This window comes from Talpa europaea, assembly GCF_964194135.1.
Source record: "Talpa europaea genome assembly, chromosome: 2".
NCBI classification, from domain to species: domain Eukaryota; kingdom Metazoa; phylum Chordata; class Mammalia; order Eulipotyphla; family Talpidae; genus Talpa; species Talpa europaea.
Genome location: NC_140068.1, coordinates 70717032 through 70742549, shown reverse-complemented (window position 1 = coordinate 70742549; position 25518 = coordinate 70717032). Strand labels below are relative to the sequence as shown.

The 25518-nt window shown below is 33.9% G+C and overlaps 1 protein-coding gene across 1 annotated transcript in view; it reads left to right on the top strand.

The window, feature by feature from the left end:
• The window catches only part of COL19A1 (collagen type XIX alpha 1 chain), a gene marked incomplete at both ends in the record, with an annotated part of 304611 nt that overhangs the window by 2910 nt on the left and 276183 nt on the right, over positions 1 to 25518 (top strand). The window contains 3 exons of the mRNA XM_084227959.1: positions 9555 to 9681; positions 20613 to 20681; positions 21687 to 21786. Coding sequence (XP_084084085.1) covers positions 9555 to 9681; positions 20613 to 20681; positions 21687 to 21786 — 296 coding nt within the window. The remainder of the gene's footprint in view (positions 1 to 9554; positions 9682 to 20612; positions 20682 to 21686; positions 21787 to 25518) is intronic.

The window sequence follows — 25518 nt, the reverse complement described above, 5'->3', positions numbered from 1 at the left end:
GAGAATATGAGATTGTTATAGTGGAAAATTAATAGGACCATTTAAATGGGAAAATTGTTGCTTGTTGATTTTGATTTTTTTCTTTATAATAGTCTTTTTCCTGGTCCCTTATTTAGGATTTCTAAATTCCTGCTATGAGTGAGACCATGTGGTATTTTTCTTTTTCTTTCTGGCTTATTTTGCTGAGCATGATCCTGTCCATCTCCATCCATGTTGGGTCATATTGGGTCATGCAAATTGCATGAGCTTGTCTTTTTTGATTGCTGAGTAATATTCCATTGTGTATATATACCACATCTTGATCCAGTCATCTATTTTTGGGCATTTGGATTGTTTCCATAGCTTAGCTATTGTAAATAGTGCTGCTATAAACATAGGGGTGCAGGTGCCCTTTTGACTTAATATTTCTGTGTCATTTGAGGGGAGAGGAAGGATTAGGGTCAAAATAAAGGGGTGCAATTGTATGGGGAATATAACCAAAATGAAAATGCATACATTGTGCAAAAATGAAAAATGATGTAAGAATTATATAAAATAAAATATTTAAAAAAAGAGAGTATTACACAACTATAAAAAAGAACAAAAATCTATTTCCATAATTACCTGGACAAAAACTTGACTATTCTGAAAAATTAGAAAGGAAGATATTGCATGCTGTAAAAAAAAAATAAATAGGAAAATTAGGAAAAATTGATAAACCAGGAAAAAATAAACATTAATTTAGAATTGGAAGTGACATAGGGTGATTGATATAGATATTTATGTAGAAACAACCCATAATTGAATATGAAGAAAAAAGGTAGTTGTGATGGCTAAAATTGAGAGAAATCTCAATAAAGTTGATAGAGACAACTTTATTATTTCAAGGAACAACTCAATAATAAAAATTGTCAAGGATAGAGAGAATTAATTAAACAGGCTCAAAGGGATTGTGTGAAGCTAGAGACTGTGTGGAAAGGAAGCACTACTTTTGAAGTGACAAGAAAAATAACACAGAACTTTGAGGAAATGTGATAAAGTTGATCAGTTTTAGAGGAGTATAAACATTATGAACCAGGGATTATGTTTTCTGTGAAGGAAGATAACACTCTCAATTGTACTATTTTCTTCTCACTAACTGATATTAGGTTTGCTGACTTTTCTTTTAGTAATTTTTCCTGAACAGATTTTCCCAACTATCTGAAAATTAACTATTTCATTTTTATGAAAGACCTACATTAGCACCTGTTCTCACTTACCACAAGAAATATGAGGGAATTTTTTGTTTTAACAACAAAGGGTGAAAAGTGAAAATGACATTCAGTGTTTGTTTTGCAGCAGCCGTTACAGAGGCAGCCCACGCCCCACGCATCAAGAATGGCACTCACAAGCGCCTTCCCTGGAACTCCTTTATACAGGCTGTGTTTTTATCATATCAGCCCTGCTTTTGCCATATGCTAGTGTTATTTTAGATTTATGTTTTATTTGGTATGATTTGGTAGGTTATTTTCTGGGTCTGGGAACACTCAAAAATTTTTCGACAAAAGTTAATGCAATTGCTATTTTGCTTTATGCCATTTTGGCTTATAAAAGATTTCATAGGAATGCTTTACTTTCTTCTAATGGGGACAAATGTTATATTGCTCTATAATTCTTCATTTCATCCTTATCTTTCTATAAATATGAAGTCCATATCTGGATATACTTATTAACAGTTTCAACTTTTCATTTAAGTTTAGACCAAATGTGTTGCCTTAAGCCATATTCATCCTACAGACTGATCAAATGAGTGCCCCCTAATGCCAAGTTTAAGCAAAATACAATTAAGTTACAATCTTTTTTTTCTCTCCAAGATATCCATAGAGAGTGTTGAAAGGACGTACACGAGTCCTACAGTGCAGTGTAGTTGTGCTGAAACAGAGATGGGACCTGAGCTCTATTAGACCTCACAGTGCTGAGTAATGAAATCTGCCAGTGATGGTTCCTGCAGACTTCATAGAGGACATGGCATTTGAACTGCTGTGTGCAGGTAGAGCAAGAGCTTATCAGATGGAGAGAAAATTAGAAGGACATTGTAGCAGCCAAAACAGCATGTCCAGAAGTCTGGTGTCTGAAGAATTGCGAATCACTTGATGATGTAGAGTTGGAATGAAGCAGCAGGATTTGAGACTGGACAGCTGAGTTGAGGTGCCACTCTCTAAAAGAGCCTTGAGCGCCTCCCTTAGGAATGAGTAATGAAAAGCCACCGGGAGGGCCTCCCCTGGTGGTGCAGCAGTTGAGCGCTGGGCTGCGAAGCTGCCCGCAGCCTCTGCAGCGCCAGTATGATTCCCAGCGAGGATCCCACATGGTGCGCAGACCTCTCCTGCCACCCGCTGCTCCCCTCAGCAGTGTATTTGTCAGTCTGCCTGTTCTGTTCCCCACTCTGGCTCTGGTGAATCCTCTCATCCTCCCATGCTTTTGACTGTACCCAGTGCTTGTACAAATAAATAAGTTTAAAAAAAAAAAGCCGCCAGGAGACATTAATAAAGCAGCAGAACACTGAAGTGATCAGATCTTTGTTTTAGAAGTAGGTTTCTTAAGCAGGAGGGCTTGGGCCTTTCCATAACACCAAGTTTCAAAGATGAAGAATGAGCATTATAAAAGGTAGATGGCAAAACCCAAAGCTATTCATGTTGTGTAGGCAGACTTGGTTTGGTTTACTCAAAATCTTATGCTAACAGGGATCTCTCCATCTTGTCTAACATTCACACTGTTCCATCATTCTGTATAATTATTCTCCTTTTTTTTTTTTTAACTTCCTACTATCTGTCCCTGAAAGATAATGTGTGTGTGTTTGTTTATTTTGGTCTCGCTAGCCAGCGTGACATTGGGAACTTGCCCTATTCAACAAACTTTTGTATCCCCAGTGGCAGATAGTAGGAATCTCCTCCAATTGATGCAATGAAAGAATAAGGTTTGCCAGTGTTCTTTTCTGTCCTTTTTGTGCTCCCAATTCACAAATATATATATAGGTTAGTTATTCTATATATATAGAATTTTTTTAAATGTCTCAATTCAAATACTCTTAATTTTGATAGTTGCCTTATAGGATTTTAAGAACTGGACTAAGAAAGTTCAGGGACAGTGACATTAAAAAATTCCTTTAACCCAATGCATACCCAAAACAATTTTACTTGGCAAAGAATGATAAAAATAACTGGTTAGAGGTAGCAGTAGGAGCCAGGCATTCAGGCAGCCATTATTTCTTTTTGTCATGATAGTGAGAAACCAGTTACAGGCAGGGCTGTCTGGATGAATTTAGAAGTTTCATAGGCTCCTGCAGTGTTACTTGCTTGAGACTGCCAATGCTGGGTATACTCACAATAGACTTTGGTACTTTGTAGCTCTGGGAGGGAACTGTATGGGGTGTAGCTAGAATTTTGATAAAGAATAGCTGAAAACTTAAAAGGAAGTGTTTAAGAATGTGATAGTTCTTTCCACATTCTGATAGTAAACACCATGGTATATAAAAAAAAAAATTGAGTCAAGTCAACGTGAACTTGTTTCTCAGGTTCTGAGATCTTCTCTCTGAGCTTTACTGCTTCATATCTGTGCAGGTGGGAACAAGATACTGATTTGTTTCACAGCAGCCGTGATTGAGGCAGTGTTCACCCCAGTCAGCAAGAGTGACACCATCAAGGTCCTTCCCCAGGAACTACTTTTACCTATTTTTAGTATGTGTTAATACTATTTTAGGTGTTGCTTGGTATGATTTGGTAGATTTTTTTTTTGGTCTAGGAACAAGAACATTTTTTCCTTATAAATAAGTGATAATTGCTTCTTTGTTTTAGGTCTTTTCAGCCTATGAGAGGTTTCATCGGAAGGCTCTGTCTTTGGATAGCAAGGGAAACCTGTATTTCTTATCATTTGTATCAGCTTTACTTTTATTATTTTTTTAAAATTTCAAATACTTAGATACACAGTACCTGCATCTCTTGCCCTATGCCCTACTGATGTTATTACACATATAAAAACACCTTATATAAAATAAATTCTAATTCAGAATGTGAGAACATTTGTAAGCAGTATTCTTCATATCTTTCTTAAAATGTATCATGAACCATCTTTTAACAAGTTGGGGGGAAAAAAAGTGATCTGAGGCCCTTAAGAAATCTCAGTGTCCCCATATATTATCCCAAGGTCGCTTCATTGAGAATACATTGAAGATTTTTGTTAGAGTTAAATCTTAGCTGGCAAGAGCAACACATTAAACTGTGACAAGATTGGCTTGGATTCATTTATAAAACTATCTTGACAATCATCTATCTGGGATGTGAGGGACAGGATAATAAATAGAAAAGTTGTGTTGATGAAGGAGGTAGTGGTTAAAACCCAGAATTGAGAAATCTGGGAGGGCTCTGGAATTGGGTCCAGGGCAACAGAAGCATCCTAAGAACAACAGTTATCTGGGGACAGTGAGCAGGACTTGAGGGGGAAGGTCTAGCTGCCTATAGAAGAAATTAAAGATTTGCAAAATATGGTTCTTTAATGTATGCAAGGATTTGTTTTGAGACTTGTTAAAAAGTTTTTTTTCAAATGTTCATGAGTAGAGTACATTCCTATTTCATAAGGACCAGGACAACAGAAACCTCAATAATAAACACATTTTAAAAATGTACAAATAGAAAGGAAGTTCCTCATAATGATCCTTGAAATACAAGATTCTGAAATGCCTTAATATTTCTAAAATACAAGCAACCAGTGTTACCACAGTAAGAACAAAAGAATTAAAGAAGACAAAATTAAATTATTGTCTCCAATAAGTATCTGTCATTATGTCTCAAGATTTGAAAGCTGTCCATCACTTACTATTTTTAATTCAATGAATATTTGATTCAACTTTTCTAGGTACTATGTTGGGCATCCAGGATAGTGATAAATAAAATAGATGTAGTCTTTACCCTCCAGAGTGGGGGCAATAAACATATATTCAGACAAAATAGTCTGAGGTGGACAATAATAGGTTTGGGCACATATTTGTGAAATAAAAACTCTTCTATATGGAGACATTTAAATGAAATGATGTAGGGGGAACAGGATGAGCAAACTCCTAGATGAAGAAATAGCAGCATGAAAAGTCTAAGGTTGGAAAAGTCAGGGAATTTGAGGAATAGAACATGAGTGAAGGGAATGGTTTATCAAATGTGACTGGAGTGGTGGGTCCTAGCCAGATTATACAGGACTTCTAGGGCATTGAAAATTTCCCCCACCACTTTTTTTTTTTAATCTGAAGTAGTACTGGCTTATAACTTAGTATAAATTTCAGGTATACATCTTTATGTTTCTGCATCTGTATGTACTGCTTTGCGATCCCCACTGAAAATCTAGTTTCCATCCACCATCATATAATTGACCCTTTTTACTCCTTCCCCCCACCTCAACATTCCCCCTTCCCCCCTGGGTTAATCATTCTGTTGTCAGCATCTAAGGATTTTTGTTTGTTTGTTTGCTCATTGCTTTGTTTATTTATCTTCCATATATGAGTGAAATCATGTGCTATTTGTCTTGCTGCTTTCTTTAGCAGTGTGTTTGTATTCCTTTTTCATTTTCTTTATGAATTTACTATATGTTTTTGCTCTATGCTTCCCATAAAGCTAGGGTCAACAAGGTTGTGGGAGGTTACCGAGATCATGCTCACCATGTTTCAGACCTGGTGATTTCCCCTACAGCTTCCTGCCTCTTAGCCACTTTCTATAGGAGCAATAAGTGGGATTCCTTCCCTTATGATTCAGATGCTTTTTGGACCTATGTTACTGTGCTGGGTCCCAATGAATCTTTGTGCAGGACCTTAAATGTGGGTTCTCTATTCCTCTAATTCTCTGATTCTCCTGGGTATATTTCCCACCAGTCCTCGATGCTATGACTCCAGGTACTCATTGCCTCTTGATGAGTAGAGAGACCTGAATTGAAGTGTTCTAAGATGCTCAGCCCTTCCTCCTTTACACAGGCAAAAGTTCTAAACCTTCAAGATACACCTGACCACAAATTACCAACCCAGATGGGGCTTCTTCCATGGTGACGGTGTATCACTGTCTCCCCTATTTGTCTCAGTGACGGTGTATCACTGTCTCCCCTATTTGTCTCAGTGGAGTCCTTTTATCCTTTATTGTGGAAGCTTTATTTAATCAGGTTTTTTGAAATAATGTCTATGTCAGTTATTTCACATGTAGTTGTAGATTTGTTGTATCTTTGAGAGGAGCTGAGTTCAGGTTATTTCTATGCCACCATCTTGAATGATAACAACCCACATAGAAAGGCATTTGGACTACATTAGAAATATGATGGGGAAAACAAGAATACAAGGAACCACTCCAAATCCAGGACGCAGGATTCCATAGAAATGGCCCAAGTGGCTAGCTGTTTAAGAGAGGTTCAAAAAACAAATAGCTAGAACTATAAACTTTTGCAGCTAAGGAAGAGGAAAAGTCAACTTAATCCAATCTCAATGTTATTAATCAAAACAATTTTTTCCATAATTCAGTGGGGATTAGAAATAATAAAAGGGAAATTTTCTTTCTTTCACAAAAAAAAAAATTAGAAATACAATGGGAACCCACTGATGGGGTTGATGTGGGGAAGTGACGTGCTCCAACTTTCATTTTAGGAAAAGATCTCTGGCACTATGTAGAGAGTAAATGTTATCAGGAGCCAATAATGGATTCATGAAGTCAGTTAGGAATGTGCTGAGCAGTTCTATGATGGGGCAGAAGAACAGATAGCAAGGGAGATATTGGAAATGTGTTAGGGGTAACAATGATGAATGCTGTCTTTTGATGGTTTGAATGTGGGAGATGTTAATAAATAAGACAGAACCAATGTGGTGCATGGTTTCTGGTTTGAGTATTTTTGTGGGTGCTAATTATTGACTGGAAAGAGCATGAGAAAATCAAGTGGGAATCAAGACTCAAGTATTCAATTGAGACGTGTTGTTATAGACATCTGTTATATCTAAGGGGGGATATTGGGTAGGCAGCTGGATACAGTCTGAATTTCAGAGGGCTGTACTGAAGATGTAAATTTTAGATTCACCATCTGACAGAGAGTATTTAAAGCCAAAAAAATTATAAGATTATCTAGAGGGACACTCCAAAGAGGTGAGGAGAGCCCACAGATCTAAATCTTAAGAAGTTGGGCCGAAAAAATATCTAAGAAGGGAATTCAGAAGGGAATCCCAGAGTGTGTGGGCAAGGAGACCAGTGAGAGTGAGGGTATCAAAAAGGAGAAAGTGGGAAAAGGATTCTTCTTTGGCACTTCCCCACTATCCAAATATCATTATCAACCTCAGGCTGAAGATATGAATAAGTGCAAATTTTTACTATTATTTATGACAACGTAGTGCAATTATAATACCAGATACTTTTTGAACAGGGTTCAGTGCTCTGTATTATATACTCTTTGCATATATTAATTTATTCCCAGTTTTCAGATGAATACATGAAGCCCTAATGAAGTTACATAAGGTGGTCATAAATGGCAGAGCCCAGATATGAAGCCACAGATTTAACCACTACAGAACACTGCTAGTTTATCAACTAGTAAAAACCACTTTTGTTAAAAATGCAATCGAGGATCTCTATGAAAGCTAGATCAATATTCATTAGTTCATGTATTTGAAATAAAACTAATTGCTTAAACAGTTACACATGTCTTGAAATAATAGGTAGAATAAGTTTGCAAAGTCATCTAAGGATTGGGACTATATCTAGATGAGAGACTTCAGAAAGAAATAAGGCATAAAACCAGCTGTTTGATATTTAGAACCACGCGTATGGTTTTAATATTGCAATTGCTGCTTCTAGCTATTCATCTATAAATATCTAAAATCTTGAATTAATTTTAAAATGCTGATCTTAGGGTATTTGGCACATGTAGAACACCAAAGATGGTAGCTTTAGTTTTTTTTCCTAAAGAATGTCTGTCTACAACATTGATGTGATGTATTCTTATATATTTGACTCTTGAGTACACTTTGAATGATGAAAAAGAAATGATATATTATTTACTTATTTCAGAACTTTTAAAGTAGCTATTCTAATAATATTGCAATTGTCAAATACACTGAGGGAGCCATTATATATGGAGTAGTCTACATTCAGAAAGGTAACACACTAATGTTAAATATGATGCATTTTTCTTGTTAAATAGAAGAAATGGTTACCTATGTGTAGTAATCACTATGGTAGCAGTGATTATTCAATACAATAACAACATAGTTAATTATATTGAAAATGTAATGGTCTCAGTTAAAAAATACAAAAGTAATACTCATAAAAGAGTAATATTTTCAATAATAAGATTATATTTTTAGAATATAAATTATTGTATGTGACACCAAAAGTGCAGCCAAACCAGAAGGGATAAATTCAACTATATAAAAATAAAAATATTTCTAAGCAGCCAGACACAATCAGAATGAAAAAGCAATCTACAACTTGGAAGAAAAGATTTGCAAATTATTTATCTTATAAGGGATTAATAGATAGCATATATAAAACCTTCTAAAACACAATAAGAACAAAAAAGCAGGCAACTAGATTAAATAATAGGCAAAGGATCTGAAGAGACATTTCTTTAAAGGAAATACACAAATGGCTAATAAGCACATGGAACAATATCACTAATTAACATCACTAATCATGAGGGAAATGCAAATGACAACCACAATGAAATACCATCTTACACCTATTAAGATGACTGTTATAAAAGAGACAGACTATAATAATACTGATAAGCCAGAGAATAATATTATTGGTGGAGAAACTTGAACAGTTGTGCATTGTCAGATGGGAATGTAAAATGGTGTCAAAGTACAGTGGTGCCTCAATAAATTAAAAACAGAATTACTATATGATCTGGTAATTCCATTTCTGCTTATGTAAAAGAATTGAAAGCACAGACGAACAGATATTTGTTCCTCTGTGCTCATAGCAGTAATATTCACCACAGATAAAAGGTGGGAGCAACCAAATGGATAAACAGAACATGGTTTACACATACATTGAAATATTATTTGGATTTGTAAAAACGAAGGAAATTCTTACATATGCTACAATATGAATGAATCTTGAAGACATTGTGCTTAGTGAAATGAAGTTATAAAAGAATAAATACTGTATTGCAAGAATCATGGTGATGACTGCATCAAAATGTAAATGTACTTAGTGTCACTGAATACTTAAAAAATGGTTAAGATGCTAGATTTTATGTTATGCGTGCATACATTTTTTAAAAAAATATAAATAATGGTAAGTGAAGTGACTTTAAAACATTTAAAAGAGAACATTTAAGTTCTAAGAGACTGTGTGATCATGAGAATTAACTAGAAACTAGCCTGAAAATATTTTCAGAGCTCTCTCATACACATTAAGACCTACAGTGAAAGATATGTAACTACATATATAATCATATATCCAGTTATGTAATTATATATAAATTAAAAATCTATTGCTTTTTGACTTGATGATAGGAATTTTCTGGAGATAATGAAAGGAATTTTGTATAAATAAACTCAATTTGAATATTTTACTTTGTTGCAGATCTGTGTCCAGTTGTTCACATGGTTTCCAGGCACAATGAGACACACTGGGTCTTGGGAACTTTGCCTCTGTGTGGCAGTGCTCCTGCTTCCTGCTTCCACTTCCATGATGGTCAGGGACCAGCCAGGTATACAGGCCACCAATATGTGCGGTTGGAAAATACTATTTTTAGTCTCTAAATTAATGTTTTAATAATTAAAATAAATCTTGTTAAGGATGACTACGACATCACTTAAATATGTTAGCACAAAATAATGATAATTAATTGTTTTCCCCCATGGCCACCACATGTCACACATTAAGAATCTCTATAATTACCTCATTTTTATATGTCTTTCACATTAGTGCTAATTGTCTTTCCTTTCTCTCATTGGTGTTTACAGATATAAATATATTTGTGTGCATCTCTATGTGTGTATTGCATATTTCTTCTCTCCCCCCTTAAATTATAAATTATTCAAGCTATTTAAATTATAACTACAGAAATGCATCTCTAATTAGGATTAACCAGGGACATATCTTGTATTAATTAGGGAAAAGTGAAAAACAGAATAAAAGACATAGAAAGAAATGTAGCTTAATTATATGTCAGTGTATTTTCTGGTGTCTCAGATGAGGTGAATAAAAGTCATGAGAGAACTTTTGAACTAAATAGATATTTATTTGCTAATTTATGAAATTTATCAACCTTCTCATAACAATTTCCAAAAGATTTGAAGGCAAGTTGATTACACTCACTCCTGATTTTTAAAAATCAGGATTTGTAAGACTTTTCTTGAACATTATATGTAAGTTACTGACCGAGATGAACTTCTTATTATAAAGTTATACTCGACAAAGTTATACTAGAGTTTTAGTGTGCTTATTCTTTAGCATGTTTCTTTAATAATTTTACTAAACAGGTATAAACACATCTGTTAGCAATTTTTGAATCTGAAGCACACAAAACATAAGAACAATTTCTTATAAAGATGTAACAAACTTTAGTCTCTCAAAAAGTTTGAATATTCTACCATTATATAAATGACATCTAATGGCTGTCATATTTTGGGGAGAAAACACTTTCTTCAGTGGCAAAAAAGTATGTGGGGCAGGGAAGTTTATTTGTTACTTCTCTTCCTTTTAATTAACATGGTAAGCAATGTGATTTTTTAGCTTAATCAGATGTAGTAGTACCTTTCTTTGGTTAGAAGTGAAAATGAATCTCTGGTTGAGTAGGCTAGATATTAGGCATTTGCCAGTGCATATAAGCATTCCTAATATAACATGATTTGAAGGATCTACATAAATGGTTTTCTAATTTTTACTGCTAGCAAGAATCACTTGAAGTATGGATTTCACATCCCATTGTCAGAGATTCTCACTGTGCAGCCAGTTTAGGATGGGGTGGGTCTCAGAGATTTATAATTTAACAAGCTCCCAGGTATACTTAATGCAGGATGTCTGAGGAAAACACTTGGAGAAACATGCAACTTTGGGAAAATTAACTGACTGGGTTTTTTTTTAGCTTTTTATCTTGCTTCTTAAACTACCAAGCTCCCTTTACTTTACTTTCATTAATTTACTTAACTTTTTTCCTTTAGTAACTTTTTAACTATTGTGATAAAATCATCTAACATGAAATGTACTTCTTACAGTAACTTAAGAGTACGAGAGAGCTTTCCTCCCTGCCCGCATGTGACTATGCCGTTGTCTCTCTTTTTTCCTTTCTCCTTTTCCTAATAAACCTATCCTTTTAAAATGTAAAAAAAAAAAAAAAAAAAAGAAGAAGAAGTACTAGGCAGTATTGTTAACTATAGGCACAGTGTTGTACTGCAAATCTCTAGAATTTAGTCATCTCAAGTAACAAATATTCCCATTCTGGGATTCCCCTGAATGTTTTGCTTTTGTACCTTTGGTATTTCAGAGGTACTAGAAATATCAAAATGCATATATTCTGGTTCAATTAATTAATCTGAACTATAACAAGATCCATAAGATGAAGCATTAAGGGAAATTAGTCAAGAAATAAATTTAGGGTTGATTTTCATCAAGCCATTTGGTAGATGGTGCCGGTGAAGCATCACATACTGAACGTGCCATGGAAATTGCTTCACTTCAAGTATCGTTTGCATTAATTGAAAATGTCAGCACAGCACTGTCATAAGGATTATTGAAGAATATGACACGCTGGGCACGGGCTGACGGGATTCTTTTTGTGTCTTGTATATCTGATTCACAGCGCAAGGTTCCCTTTTTAGTTTCCTCATGTGCAGACCTGTGCGTGTGGTCACTAAACATTTACCGGAGGGAAGTGATTACATCTAAAAATAAAATATAGCAAATCTGAGGGAGAGGCTAGGGTTTCAACTCTGGAGTCTGTGAAGTTGTCAACAGTCTACTGTTAAACTTAAATATACGAAGGATAAATCGAGTTTCTTAATTTTTTTACCTTAACTGTATGGTATATTTAATGATTACTTGAGATATTGTCCCGGTTGGGATAGAATATAAGAGTAATATGAAGAACTTCATTAAGTACTTGAATTTTGAAATCTTGAAGCTATTAAGAATTCAATTATTTCATATTCTTTCATCAGTGTTACTATTATACTGATATTACTAGATAAGGTATTATCTCATTGCATATTTCATTCCGCACATGAACTTCAGTTTGAATATGGACATTTCAGTTCAATTGTCAAAATAGGGTGGGGAAGAGAATTGTATTAAAAAGTACACATCACATAGACGATCTCAAAATCTACTCAGTTATTGAAAACTTTTCTTTATGGTTGAAACATACGTTTCAAATGAAAGTTTCTTCTTTTTCCTATAACTTATTTAATATGTTCTAAAGCAAAAGCACTATATTTTCATCAAAAGTAACAGAAACAGAAAATAAAGGTTCCAAAAAGCAGCAAAAAAAAAAGTCAAAGAGAGATGATGAATGGCATTTACATAACTTTTATTTATGGTGAAACTTCAGGTTAAGTGTCTTGATGGAACTGATTATAAACTTGGGCCCCAAATATGCACATAAACTCTTTTAAAGTAGTTTGACTTTTACTAATTGACACACACTGCATTCTTAAACTGAGTATAATGTATGCTTATAAAGAGAATTTTCAAAAAAGAATCATTTATATCAATACGTTACCATGCAAGAATCCTAACTACTTATGAATGTACTTTTCTAACTCTTGAATTTTTATGGTGGAAGAAAGTCTCACAATTATTAATGAAGATTATAGCTCCTAACAAGGTATTCTCTTTAGAAGAGTTTTGAATTAACTACTAAGAAGTGAAGGTTCTGTGAAACTTTTTGTGAACTCTCTGTTAAAATAGCTATATGCCCATTTTTTGTTTGTTTGTTTATTATTTTGGTTATACTCTGGCCCAGACTTCTTTGCCTATTCTTGTTAGCCAGTGTTTTCCTCTCAATTTAGGATACTCTGTAGTCCTTTATCAGAGGTATTATCAAAGTAGAAAGTGGACAGGGCGTTTGAGGGCAACTAATAACTATAAAATGAAAAGGTCTGCTCCCCAGTTGGTCCAACAGGAAATCTACTTTAGCCTTTAAAAGGAATGTAGAACACCTAACCAGTACTGTATTTGTGGTAAATTGCTGCACTTGATCTCCAACTCCAATCTTGAGGCAAATGCTGTGTCATAAGTTTTGTCACTAAAGGTAAAGAAAATAATTTTCCTTAATGCATATTGGAAAAACAGGGCGATAAATTGAATTTCTACCAAAATAGACAGATTTTACAGGTAATAATAATTTCATCATTATTATGTTTATTCTTGAGGAGATGAAGAAATAGAAAAAATAAAGCAGGAAAAATGGACATGAGAAATATTACAGTTTCTCAGGACATAGTCCTTACCCCTTTTCTCATCTTACTTCCTGTATAATCCTATCCATTCTCATGCCCTTAAATTTGAATACATATTAATCACTTCCAAACTTAATTTCATAGCCTGCTCCTCTCTTTCGTATTCCATACATGAATTTCTAACTGCCTATTTCAATAATTTGGTCATTTTGATTTCTTAATGCTTCCTCAAATTTAACATTTCTAACTCCTACTTTATTTCACCACATTAATTTACTCCTTACCAAATCTTTTCTTCCTCTAGTGGGATTCATTTCAGTGAATTAAACGTTTACCCAACTAAGCAAGCCAACTTTCTCTCTTTCCAACATTTAATCCATGATCATGGGTCCTTGTATCTCAATTCCTGACTTGCTCTTCCATCTTTACTGTTTACTTTAGTCTGAGCTACCATTATACCTGTCTTCACAGCATACAAGCTATGAGTAGGGTTCCCAGTTAAATTTGAAGTTGAGCTCAGTAATGAATATTTTTTTCCGTTAAATATGTTTCAAATATCACATGGGATATGCTTATACTAAAAATATTTTTGTTTATCTGATCTGCAAATTTAACTGGGGACCCTGTATTCTTATTGACTCTATTTGCCAACTTTACATTACTTGAAAGGAGTTGTTTTACTCTAGAGTGGTCAGGGAAGTCTGCCCTCAAGCGGAGACAAGAAGGCAGTGAGAGATTGACATGTGGGAACACCTGGAAAGCAGCACGTCCTCAGGCAGGGAGGGACATGCTTGGCATGTGGGAGAAAGTAACAACAAAGACCACGAGACTGGAGTTAAGTGAATGAAAAGAAATAGGTGAGGCTACGTAGAAATGGATCTGTGCTTTGTGCGTTGTCAAAATCTGATTTTTACGCCCTCAAGGTCACAGACTATACCCTGGACTCTGGTAAATTCACCAAAGCAACAAACACCGCCCTGTAAACCTACTGGGAGATGGCCAGCCCCTGCCCTCTAGGGCAAGCCCCAGATATAATATGAAAGGATAGGCTTCTGAATTTCTATTTTCCAGGAACATATATTCTCTAAAGATCTCTCAACAAGCCTTAATTCACAGTTAATGTGAATATTGTAATACAATATTATTCATAGAACATTGCTATTTAAATATAAGTGTATGGAAATATATACACTTTAGTGAAGTTAACATAAAAATTATATCTCCCTTAAACAAGTTATATATTTTCCCTGCAGTCAGTAAAGTGGTATATAAATAGCTTAAGTAATACTAAGATTCTCAACAAACTGTAAAGAGTATAATCAAACACATTTACATTTATTTTCCATGATGCTTCTTTTTTTTTTGGTTAAGATTTATTTATCTATACAAGAGCTGGGGTACAGGCCAGAGGCATGGGAGGGTGAGAGGATTCACCAGAGGCAGAGTGGGGAGCAGAACAGGCAGACTGACTGAAATACACTGCTGAGGGGAGCAGCAGCGGAGACAGGAGAGGTCCACCGTGCCATGTGGATATCTCCCTGGCCAGCCAGGAATCGAACCCATGCTGCAGAGGCTACGGACAGCTTTACAGTGCTGCCCTCAACCTGCTGCACCACTGGGGAGGCCCCCATGATGCTTCTAATTTTGTTTTTTCCCCCTTTGTCTCTGTAGTACATAAGAACTGGCTTCACCTTAAACCAAGGCCTTTATCTATGTCTGTAATAGTGACCAATCTGTTTTCAGTATGAGGAGCAGCAACCTATGGAAATCTTTTCTATAATAACTTAGTTGAAAAAATGAAAAATTAGAAGTGTGGATTTTAATTGGTATGGTATTCTCAGCTATTTGAAAGGAGAAAGAAGGAATTCAACAAATTTATCATGTCTTAAGTAGTAGTATTAAAGACTTTTATGTGAATGGATATAAAACATACCAGAACAATAATAGGAAAATTATGTTTCAAAGGACATGTGATCAAATCTCAAGATTAAAAGACTTGCAATACATAGGAGGCCAAGCCAGTAGGTAAGAACAAAGTATAGGAATGTATAGATGGTATGAACCATCTGTCTATATATTTTAAGTACCTATTTCAAACTGAGAACACATTTCTGCTAAGGAATGATATTCTATTGTTTTGTTTAGAGTGTCGTTTTGAGATGCAATGTGTAGTACAAAGGGGGCTGTCTTCATTTGTTTCTGTTACCCCCTTGAAGTATCCTTCCAACTCTACAAACTACCAGGGCCCTTCAAGTCAAGTCAGAAGGAAAGTGGATCTGACAATCATTAACATTTTAGCATGAATTTTTTAAAGATGTGAACATTTGCTTTTCAAAGTTTTGTTGATTTGGGTTCCCTAAGCAGTTCAACTTTTGGGGTAAAATTTATTACTTGTTTTGTAATGTTCCAGAGAAACTTTGAAGTCTACCTGAAAGGATATTTGGGTCTTACCAGTAGTTCTTCTGTGTATATATACAGTTTCTCAAAAAACAAAAACAAACAAACAAAAAAAAAAAACACCAAAAAAACCCAAACACTGTGTTTTATTTTAAAATGTGTGTGTCAGTACTTGTAATTATCTCATCCAACTCGTGATAGCCACTTTTACCACATTGCTGTTTTTAGTAGTGGATCCCTACAACTCATGCCTGCAGAAGATTGTATCTCAAAACTCAAATTATTATCTTCAAATAATTAACAGTTAGTTTCTACTTATTTTGTTTAGCTTTTCATGAAAAGGACACATTCTAAAAATATGAAGCTGTGTTTTATTTTCATACACTAAAGAATTTAGTGGAAAAATCTTTTCATAAATGTCACTGGAAATGTTGAATTCCATTCATTGAAATGACAATTTTATTACTTTGACATCATCACATATTCATTATGGGAGAAAGTAACTATTAACTTAGATGTTGCATTCCCTCTAAGAATGTTACACACGTGCAAGAAGCCATAGAATGTATACTGAAGATAAAACAAAATTCTAAAAATTATCAAATATAAAATTGTGGTGAATATCACATAGAAGGCCATTTTGAAATACATATTCACATTAACCTGTAGCAAAAGTTACTTTTATTGTAAATATAAAGTATCTTTCTTATTCAAATAGGAGAAAAATCAGAACATTGAATGGCAAATTCTGCAGAAGTATTTAGCTAAACTAAACCATATCCACAAGATAAATATGGAAATTACATCTGTAAGAAATTTTAGTGACCTGGGGAAATTATCTTCATGTTATTTTTTAATGAAATATTCAGTGAAAAAAATGTTATTTATCCAATTTCATTGTCAGAAAACCATAATGGAGTTGATCTCTGTGTCATGTGGCTATGAGCTATTTGTTTCTACTTTTCTATATTATATTTTCTTAAATTTCCTTATGTAGTATACTGTTTCATGCCATAGTAGGAAGTCCCCTTTCCACTGTCTTGAGATTTGCCAGACATCCTTTGGGACTTCCTATAGATGTTGTAAAGAATGTAAAGTTTATTTTATTTTTTATAGTCATATAAAATCATTAGAAAACTTTGATTAGGATTGTTTTATTTCACAAAAAATCGTTTTTAGCTTAAAGTATTTTTTAACAGATGTACTGTTTTATTTTGTTGAGGTATGACTACACTAAGGTCAACATATCTTAGATGCACAGTGCAGCAAATTTTTACATGTATTTATGTTATGTACTTATGTAATATTTGATATTGTATGTAGTGTATGTGTACATATATGTATTGTATACAGTAGTGTTACTGCTACTCAGATGAAATGAAAGAACACTTCCAGAATACCAGAATGCTTTTCTGCACCCATACCCAATTGACATCCCATCATGGTAATGAGTACTTTGACTTAAATTAGTTGTATAATCTCATGAACTTTATAAATATTCAATATTTATTTTGGGAATAGGATTTTCTCTACTTAATATTATATATTTGGGATTCATTTAGGTTGTTGCATCTATCAGTAATTCATTCTTTTTTAGTATCAGTTTTTCGTGTGTATATATATGGCAATTCATTCATCTATTGTCTTGTCAATGAACATTTGAGCTTGTTCCAGTTTAGACTCTTATGAGTAATGCTACAATGAAGATTCTCTTCTAAAGGGTCATTTAAACTCTTTTTTTGGCGCTAATTCTTCTTGGTTCATTGAATTTCTAGGATATAGAGTTCAAGTATATTTAGCTTTAGTAAGTGCTGTTGAAGAGTCATCTAAAGAGTTTGTACTGATTGTCAATCCCATGAGCAGTGCAGGAGAGTTCTCTTTGCTCCACAGACTCATCAAAACTTGGTGCTGTCAGTTCTATAATTTCAGTGCCATTTAGTTATATTTTACTGTGGTTTTACTTTGCATTTCCTTGATTGCTAATGATGTTGAGCAACTTTTCATATGCATGGAGGCAATTTGGATGTTCTCTTTTGTGAATTGCTGAGGGGTTTTATTTTTTGGTACATTTTGAAAATAGGCTTCTCAATCTTTTTCTAACTGATTTATGTGAGTTCTTTGTGTACTCTTAATATGGTACTTCATTGGACATATGTATTGCAAATACATTCTCCTAGTCTGTGGCTTGCCTTTTCACTTTTTAAATGTTGTCTTTTGATTAATAAAGGATTTAATTTAAACAAAATCCAATTTTATACATTTTTTTACAGTTAATGCTTTCTTTAAAAAATATTTGCTATACAAAGATGTAAATGTACTCTATCTCAGAAAACATGACTTAGGAAAAAAGAAGAAATCTTTGCCATCCCACGTTCATGAAGATTTTATATTATTCTACATATTTTATTGTTGTACCTTTCACATGTTGGTCTAAGATCATCTCAAATTAATTTCTATGCAGAGCATGAGAAAGGTGAAGGTAGACTTTTTTCTAGGTGGAGATTCAGTTGATCCAGTTTCACTTATTGAAAGATCATTATTTTCCCACTGACTTGTGGAGACCCTTTTGTGTTAATAAGGAGAACATACATACATAGGTCTAATTTTGGACTCTGTTTCATTGTTTTGTTTATTTAAATGTATACGATACCACATTATAAAAATTTCTGATACCTGATATTCTAAGTCCTCCATATTGTTCCTCAATTTTACCTTAGATATTCTAGTTATTTTGTAGTTGCATATAAACTTGAGAATCAGTTTGTAAAAGTTTTTTATGTACACTCATACCCACACATAACCTGTTGGGAAATTAATTGGTGATAAACTGAATCTAGAGATAAGTCTAGAGTTGTCATCTCAATATTGAATCTCTCAATCTAAATACTGGGTTTACATCATCAGTTATTTAGGATTCTCATTTCTCTCAGCAATATTATTTTACAGTGTGGAGATCTAAAAATGAGTTGCTTGGTTTTTATAAAACTGATTATGAATTCAAATGAAAAGTTGTTAATGTTTATAAAGCATCCAGTTTATTATTGAAGATCAGCTGTCATGTTAAGATATATGAGACAGGACTATTATCTCAAAGAAGCTAAGTAATCTGTAAAATTATTCAGTGCTATAATTTCACTTTTGTATATTGCAGCTTTTACATCTGATAAAATGGTAACACTAGTTATAAGCTAATTCATTCTTCTGGTTAAATATATTAAAATCATGCCCTGTTAATACCCATGAAATCACTGATATAAATTTAAATGAAAGGTTTAGGAACTCAGCAATTGAGTAGAAAATCAGTAGTTTCTACTTTCTACAGATCAGATCAATTTGGTTTTAAGTTTATCTCTAATCTGTATCAAAATTTTCTAGGTTATTAAACCAAAACATTAATTTCAGATGTGGAGAATTAAGGTATGATTTTATGATGCAAAATATTTAGTCAATTTTTAGTTTAAGATCTTTCCAGTTGTGCTTTAACATTGGACTATTTTAAAAATGGGCTGTAATTTTGTCTGAGTTGATTATTAGAGTTTTAGAATCTAGCCTGAATTAGCTTTAAACATACCTCAGATAATAAAATAATTACTGTGTACATGCACATTACTGTATTAGTATTCAATATGGAAAAATGTAAGTATTGAATATTATAAATATGTAAATTCAGTGTGAATGTAGATTCACCTTATCTTTTATTTCTTTGAATATAATTAAGTACCTTAGCACATAATCATTACTGCCTCAATGATGTTATCTCATATTTTTCATAATAGGCCTCTTTTGTATACCAAAGGTATTTGCTTCTTTTCTTTGAGATTTATTCTAACTTCCAACTATGTCTCTGCCTTAGTCATTCAGTTCAGACTGATAGTTTGTGTGTCTTAAACAACAGACATTTAATGCACTCAATTCTGGAGTCTGGGAAGTCAAAGATCAGGGTTCTAACATGACCATTTCTGGTGAGGTCTACTATATTCCTGGTTTCCTTACATGGTGGAGAGAAAGAGCTCCTATGTTTTCCATCCTCTTATTAGAAGAAATCCTATCATAGGGTCTCCACTCCTATGATCTCACTCAAACCTAATTACCTCCCAAAGGCTCAGTCTCTAATCATCATCATATTGGGGGTTAAGCCTTCAATTTATGAATTTTAAGAGGACAAAGTCTACACTAAAGCTTAATGTCACCTGACACCAAAGTCCTAATCAAAGGACATTAAAATATAGTAGTTCATATCTTTAAATATTAAAATATACCTTGAACATGAAAAGTCATGATTTTAAAGTTAGCTAACATCCTAAAATAGCATCTGTGAGCCTCCCCGGTGGTGCGGCGGGTTGAGTGCAGCGCTGTGAGGCTGTCCACAGCCTCCACAGCACTGGTTCGATTCCCGGCCGGTCAGGGAGATTCCTGCATGGTGCGGCAGACCTCTCCTGTCTCGCCTGCTGCTCCCCTCAGCAGTGTATTTCGGTCCTTCTGCCTGTTTTGTTCCCTGCTCCTTCTCTGGTGGATTCTCTCACCCTCCTGCACCTCTGGCCTGTACCCCAGTGCTTGTATAAATAAATCTTAAAAAAAAATAGCATCTATATAGCAATAGCTAGAATAGTAGAATAATACTGATGATAGAATTAATACGAGCTCTTAGAAAAGTGCCAGGCATGTAATGTAATCCTCACAAACACACCGTGAGGTGTATAATATTCTTTTGTCATTTTAAAGAAACAGTAAGATGGTTTAATTTGTTTCCATTTTATCTTATATCTATTCTCTTTCGTGATTCAAATTTATTTGAAAACCGTGATAGAAAATGTAATGTAAATCCTTGATTTTTTTTAAATAGAAAATCAATGTCCTGTATTAAGAACAGTGGGACACCAGTTTACACAAGATAGCAAAGGTGAACTTTCAGGTGAGCATTTTAATTCTTTGCCGAGAAGCATTTTGTGAAAAATTATCAGCAGATATGTAATACAGATGATTCTTTGACATTGTAATATGATAATACCACTATAAAAATTAATGTTGATTCAGAAGAAATGCTGAGAGCTGAAGCTAAGACCAACAACACCAAAACCTCTTAGAGAAAAAAGTTATTTATACTTATACAAATTATGCACTTCTGTAGAAATTTTAAAAAAAGAAAAGATTTATTAGGGAGAGTATTTTGCTAGTAAATATAGTCATGATGACCACTTTGGTGTAATGTTTCAATCTTTTTTTTTAAATTAATCTGACATTTACGTATTTGTATAACTTTTCACACCTCCATATATACACAAGCTTCATGCACCTTCCTCCAATACTCCCTTGCCAATGCCCTATCGCCTTCCTTCCCCAACCCTTCTCCATCTGCCCCATTTCCCTCTAGTAACCAGTGTATTTTTCAATCTAACTTGTTTTGATCTTTCTTCCTTATAGCCTCCTCTCTCTCTCTTTCTCCCTCCTTCCTGCTCCACTCCACTCTCTTCCTTTCTCTCACACTCATATGCACACATGATCATAATACTCATATTGCTTTTGAAATATAAACATTTACCCACATCACTTAGAATTATTCTCTTAAAGCATGATTTTTCTTAAAATGACTGCGTAGATTTCAACTGAATGTCTGTAATATTTCTGAACTAATTTTGTTTTTAGATAGCTGCTATAATGAACTACTCTGGTTATTTACTTAGGATAATTCCTTGGTCAAAGAAAATTAATATTTGTGCCATTTGAAACACATTTTATTATCTTCTGTATCTTAAAAGGAGATAAATGAAATCAGAAATTTTACTGATCCCAATTTTATTTTAAATAAATTAGTTTACAAATAAGGACAACAATAAATCCTGTTTTAAAAATCAATAACTTTGTGAGTTTACTAAATTTAATACAACTGTTGGATTAATTCATTTGCCCCATTTTTCAGGTTTTGACCTAGGAGAGAGCTTTTCTCTGAGACGTGCATTTTGTGAAGGTGATAAAACCTGTTTCAGACTGGGAAGTGCACTTCTTATTAGAGATACCATGTAAGTAAAATAATCATTTTATTTATCTTTTTTAATACTGTGTAATGATTTTCTAAGGCGATTCCAAATAATTTGTTTAGAAAATGAAAAATATTCTCAGTAGTCATTGAATTCTAAGCAGGAAGGCTGTGGTAAATATATGTTTAAAGTAGACATAACCAAACTTTGATTTTAAAACATGAACTATAAAACAATGTAGACTTAGAGACACAATACTAATATTCATTGTATTTATTCTTATTTTTACTCTGCTTCATGATATATTGTAATACATGAACTTGGCCCTTAAATATTCTTCTTACATGTTATGTAAAGTTATAGTAAGGAAAAACTGTTTGCAGTATTATTTTTGGTTTTGAACTTATTACAAAATGGATTTATCAAAGTTTTCTTTTGTTATCTTTGCCATTCTCTTTCTACTAATAAACCTGGGACTTAAAAAAAGAGTCTCTAGCCATTTAAATACTGAAAATTGGTCAATAAATATATAGGGCAAAAGTATCTTCCCTGTGCTCTGCCGAAGGTAATTAAGGACAGATAGAAAGTAATTTAGAAAGCATGAGTTACCCATAAGGCGTAAATGGTCGTTATGTTTGGTCATGAGTCCTAGATGAACATTCCAGCGTTGTAAATATGCTGCAATAAAAAAAAATTAAAATTCTGTTTGGTTTAATAGGCAATATAGATATGTTTGTTTGAAAACATGTGATGAGTTTTTACTTTCTGATAGATACCTAATATTTAAGTTACCAGACAGATTGTTGAGAATCTCAACTTTTGAATTCTCAAGGGGACATAGCATTAATCATCTCTTTGCCTATCCTCAGATGCTCTGTAGGTTCACACTCACTTTTTCATCGAAAAAACTTTCTTTTAATCCTCCTATTTTGTGGTATTTTAGATACTTTTAGTTTAATGATATAGTTCCTTAAGACTAAATTGCTCATGAATTGGTAAGAATCAAGAGTGTTCAGGAAGAGAGCAAGGTGATATTAGAGGATGCAGTGGGGGATTGTCAGGTGGGGCCCTTCAGCAGATGTACAGACCTGTGCAGTTGTGGGTGGCTTTTAGATGGCTTCACATGTAAACATTAATCCCTCAAGGCACAGCAGTACCATTCAAATGCATAAAGAAATATTAATCTGTATCTCATATATGTACATATATCATACACACGTGTGTGTTTGGATGTTTCTTTAGTAGAAGATAAATTTAATTAGTGAATTTTTATATTCATTTATTTTTATATTTTTTATTTTTTTTAATTTTATTTTTATATTCCCCATACAATTGCAACCCCCTTATTTTGACCCCAATCCTTCCTTTCTCCCGCCCCCCCCCATAGTGTGTCTCTGGTTCATAGTTATTTGTTGATAATTAGTGAATTTTTAAAAGGTAATAAATTCTGCTCCAAAAATTGAAGTGCATTTTCTCTCCTCTCTTCTTCTGATGATTTAAACCCCTATAATTCTTATCAGGTGGCAAAGAAAAGGAGTGAAAGCTTTTTAAAAATTCAGTGAATTTTTATTTAAGAAGACTTAGCTAATTTTAAGTGGTTACATTGGAAGACTTGCTATGCTATGCCTTTTTGAATATGTGTGATAATAAATAATAGGCATGACTTGAAATTTATTTTCTTACCTTGGGCTGTAAATCACTGTGTAAACCCTGTGCAATCAATGTAAATGAAGTCTCTGGCTCTGTGGAATAGAACCACAGTCCCTGCACTACAGGAAACTGAAGGGTATCTGGTTAAGCTGACTAGTGAGTGTCAAGTAGCTTGGCTTGTCTTCACTTGTATTTCACTCATTGAGCCAAGTATGCTAGGATGCTTTTCTTGCATGATGCCATTTTGATTTTTCAGTGAGACTGGAGTAAAGTTGCAGCTATTTATATATTTGTAAATAAGCTGCCTTGCACAACCAGTATGGGAAAAGGCAGATGCTATTTTATGCTGGAAATGGGAATTTGTTCTGTGTCTGAACTTTATTGTTCTGGCATCTTATAGGTGAGATTCATGAGGAGAGAGATCTAATGAGTGTACTGGCTTATTAGGGATATCCCAAGTGTTCTTGCAGGGATCCTCTAAATATACATTATTGTACACTTAAAGGTAACATGCATACAGGGGACATTTGAGGAGCTTTCTATGTTTGGTTTTATTTTAAATTCAGATCCATTTCTTCAGTATTCCTCAGGGTAGTAAATGATACAAGTTTGGGGGCTTTAAAAGATTCTGAGTGTGTTTAGCACATGGTTTTCTAAAATTGTATTTTTATTTATATTTTTTCTAAAATCATAATTTTAGAGGCAGTTTCCTTAGCTGTAAGTGTTCCTGGTAATGTGAAATAAAGAATTCATTATATATATATATATATATAGGAAGCTTTAACACAGATGACCATACTCTGATCATCTTAAATCATGTTTTGATAATTATCAGGGCAAAATGGTAAAATTTAGAGAGAAAGTATATCTTAAAAAATATATACTATAAACATTTTATTTTCTTGTTATCATATAGTCCTTTTATTTTATTGGTTGCTTCTATAGAGACATATTTTAAATAAAATTGTACTAGTAGGTGAATATTTTAGAAGAATTGATGAATGTTGAATTTTCCACACTTGATTCTGAAAGGGCAACACATACCCTTGTTTTGATTATCCAATGAGGAAATCAATCAGTTTCAAATGTACCAGGGAAATGAATTTCCTGATTTATTTTTGAATTCAAGGATAGTAGAGAGCTTATCACGCAGGCGCTAAGATGGATAGCGACTTGCTTTCTGGAATATCGTGTTGAGAAAGATTCTGAGGCCATATTGGGTTCAAAAATTAGAATCCTATGACATGACCCATTAGCAAAAAATGGGGAGGGAGAAGTGCTCTTATGTATTTTAAGTCTGTAGTCTCTCTGGTTTAGGATGATCCTGTGAGGAGGTGGTTATTGCAACTGAAATAGTTCATAAGAATAGGAAAAGTGAGTCTGTCTCTGAAAAATAATCAGCATAGATAAACTTTAAGAAGATTTTTATGAGCTTGGTTAATGTAGCCAGATACAGTGACATAATTGATGGATAAAGTCCTCTTATAAATAAATCTCTAGTGAAGAGTCTCCTCTCTGTCTCTTTCATTCTCTCAAATTCGTGGTTGCCTTCCAGAAGCAAGGGCTATTTAGTTTTATAGCTTTACATAAAAATAAGCTGGTAGGAGCTATTCTCACTTGTGTTTTATGTTTTTATAGACATAATAATCCTCAGCAAGTAGGAAACCCCAAATTATATATTTGGAAGATGTGTATTGTTTTCTGGGAGTTTTTATGGTCCAGCTTTTCTGGGTCCTAACAGTTGCCTTGGGAATAATCTTCCGTGCGGAAAAGCGGTTATGACTACTGCGGCATGGTCTGTAACTGATCTTTGCTGTTGTTGAATGATTCACCCCACAGGCACGGCTTTTCCATGTGGACCTTTACATGGCATCTAGATGTGTGTTCTTTTAAATAACGCTACAACATAAAGGAAAGCTGTTTTTCTCAGTGTTTAGGGTTATTCCCATAGAATTGATTTTTTTAAAGTTAAATCACCAGTTTTTGATAAAGACTTTTAATTGTGTTCCATCTGTGTTTATTCTACACATTACCTGATATCTCTGGTAGTTTCAGATATTATTGTTTTACTTATTTACTTTTTTAAAAAATGGGGTGATGTTGGTTTATGACATTTTAGGGGGA